The sequence below is a fragment of the Dromaius novaehollandiae genome, unplaced genomic scaffold, assembly GCF_036370855.1.
Source record: "Dromaius novaehollandiae isolate bDroNov1 unplaced genomic scaffold, bDroNov1.hap1 HAP1_SCAFFOLD_27, whole genome shotgun sequence".
Taxonomy (NCBI): domain Eukaryota; kingdom Metazoa; phylum Chordata; class Aves; order Casuariiformes; family Dromaiidae; genus Dromaius; species Dromaius novaehollandiae.
This window is the reverse complement of record NW_026991415.1, coordinates 6,625,576-6,628,016: the sequence shown is the minus strand read 5'-3', so window position 1 is coordinate 6,628,016 and position 2,441 is coordinate 6,625,576. Positions and strand designations below refer to the sequence as shown.

General features: G+C 50.7%; 1 protein-coding gene across 1 annotated transcript; it reads right to left on the bottom strand.

Annotated features, from left to right (window-relative positions):
• Positions 1–266: 266 nt before the first annotated feature.
• LOC135326374 (olfactory receptor 14C36-like) lies at positions 267–1,202 on the bottom strand. Its single transcript, XM_064504256.1, has one exon. It carries the CDS (start codon positions 1,200–1,202, stop codon positions 267–269), a length of 936 nt encoding a protein of 311 aa, XP_064360326.1.
• Positions 1,203–2,441: the final 1,239 nt, after the last annotated feature.

The following is a 2,441-nucleotide window of genomic DNA, read 5'->3' as shown; positions in this document are numbered from 1 at the left end:
GCATTCTTTGCTCCAGCTTTGGAAGAAGAAACCAACTTCCAAGCACAGCACCGTGGAAATCCCCTTTTATTCAAGACCGCCCAGCTCCGACACAGTGACAGACACATTTACAGAAGGCCTCAGGCAGACAGACGGGGTTTGCGCCTCTGGAGAAGTGGGAGGAATTCAAACACTAATGTACAAACGTGATTATTACAGGGAGAATGCCGAAAGTACAAAAGTTGTCCGAGAAAATTAGGAATCACCTGTGAAGAGGGGTGGGCAGCTTATTGCTGCTGAACTAATACCAGCTGAATCAGTTTCTTCAGGGCATCCTTGAGCTCCTTGTTCCTCATGCTGTAGATGAGGGGGTTCACTGTTGGAGGCACCACCGAGTACAGAACAGTCACCACCAGATCCAGAGCTGGGGAGGAGATGGAGGGGGGCTTCAGGTAGGCAAAAAATGAGGTGCTGACAAACAGGGAGACCACGGCCAGGTGCGGGAGGCACATGGAAAAGGCTTTGTGCCGGCCCTGCTCGGAGGGGATCCTCAGCACAGCACTGAAGATCTGAACGTAGGACACCACAATGAAAACAAAACACCCAAAGGCTAAACAGGCACTAACCACAATAACCCCAACTTCCCTGAGGTAGGAGTCTGAACAGGAGAGCTTGAGAAGCTGAGGAATCTCACAGAAGAACTGCTCTACAGCATTGCCTTGGCAGAGTGGTATTGAAAATGTGTTCCCAGTGTGCAGGAGAGCATGGAGAAAACCACTGGCCCAGGCAGCTGCTGCCATTCTGACACAAGCTCTGCTGCCCATGAGGGTCCCATAGTGCAGGGGTCTGCAGATAGCAACAAAGCGGTCATAGGCCATGACAGTGAGGAGAGAAAACTCTCCTCCTAACGAGAAGACAAATAGGAAGAGCTGGGCAGCACATCCTGAGTAGGAAATGGCCCTGGTGTCCCACAGGGAATTGGCCATGGATTTGGGGACAGTGGTGGAGATGGAGCCAAGGTCAAGGAGGGAGAGGTTGAGGAGGAAGAAGTACATGGGGGTGTGGAGGCGGTGGTCGCAGGCTATGGCTGTGATGATGAGGCTGTTGCCCAGGAGGGCAGCCAGGTAGATGCCCAGGAAGAGTGAGAAGTGCAAGAGCTGCAGCTCCCGTGTGTCTGCAAATGCCAGGAGGAGGAATTCATTGAAGGAGGTGTTGTTGGACATTTGCTCCCACTCGGCTCTGGGGGAAAAGGCAGAGACAAGTTACAGCAGTCTTCTCCAAGCCAAATCCATTCCGTTTGTAACAGAAATCCCCACATTTTCTCTGTACCTTAGATTCATTCAGAGTTCTGTCTGGAGCTCTGGTTCATGCTGACTGAATGTGACATGCAATGCAGGGCCCTCTGCCCATGGTCTCCAGAGGATTCAGTTCTGCTCTGCTAGAGGATGGAAATGGAGGTGTCAGTCAGCCCCACATATTTGGTGGGATACCAGAAAATGATTGCCATGACATACAGAAAGGGGACTTGGTCCCGTGACACAGTGGGAATATTCTCTCTTTACCAGAATGAGAGATGAATACAGTTCTCATGCCAGCTCTCTCTGAAAGAGAAGACCCTTGAGAGGGATTCATCTCTCCTAACCTTGCCCTCATGAACAGAGGTGTCTATATCTGAATGAGTCACACCAAATCCTGCTCAAGCAATGGAGAGAAAGAGGTGAGTGAAGGGGGGGCTGACCTGACCCTTTCTAGATGCCTCTGTCCCAATGAGATAGATCCTCTCCTCAGGTCTATTTACCATCTGTGCTCCAGGCACTGTAGTGGGAATGGGAAATGACTAGCTCTGATGCACACATCCTGCAGCTGATTATGTCCACCTCTTATGTGGAAGAGCTGTTCCACTTTTAGACACCTCTTTTTTTACAAAAAATGACCTGCAGCAGCAATCTAGTCATAGATGGATTTAGTTTTTAGATGCCTCCCTCTCACCATGGAAGCATTCTTTGAGCGGGCAGAAATCTTTGGCAATTTGATTGCTCTCAGCATGAGCCCTTGTGCATCGCAAGGGGGAAAAAAGGGCTTGCTATGACTTTGTACAAAGTCCCGGGATGTGGTCTGTCAATGAGTCTTGCCCCTTACTCACCTGTGCTTGCACCTCTCTCAACCAAAGGACAATCACACTCAGACGTTCCTCTCAGAAAGCAACTGGACTGAGCTGAGAGGGGAGGGCTTCAGGTTTTAAGAGAAGAGTTCCAATTTCTTCTCTCTCCGGCCAGACATGGAGACAGTGATGAAGAGCATGGTAAGGTCAGCTCATTCCCCAGCCCCACAGGGTCCCTTTTCTATAGCCTCACAGGTTTCAAGGAGGCTGGGGACAGCTCACTCCCATGCAGACCCTGCTGTTCCCCAACTTGCAGTGTTGGTGTCTGAACTGCAGCTGAAACCCCCACAACCCCAGAGGG

Coding starts and splice junctions, on each gene's coding strand:
- LOC135326374 (XM_064504256.1), bottom strand. CDS start 1,202: ATGTCCAACAACACCTCCTTCAATGAATTCCTCCTCCTGGCATTTGCA.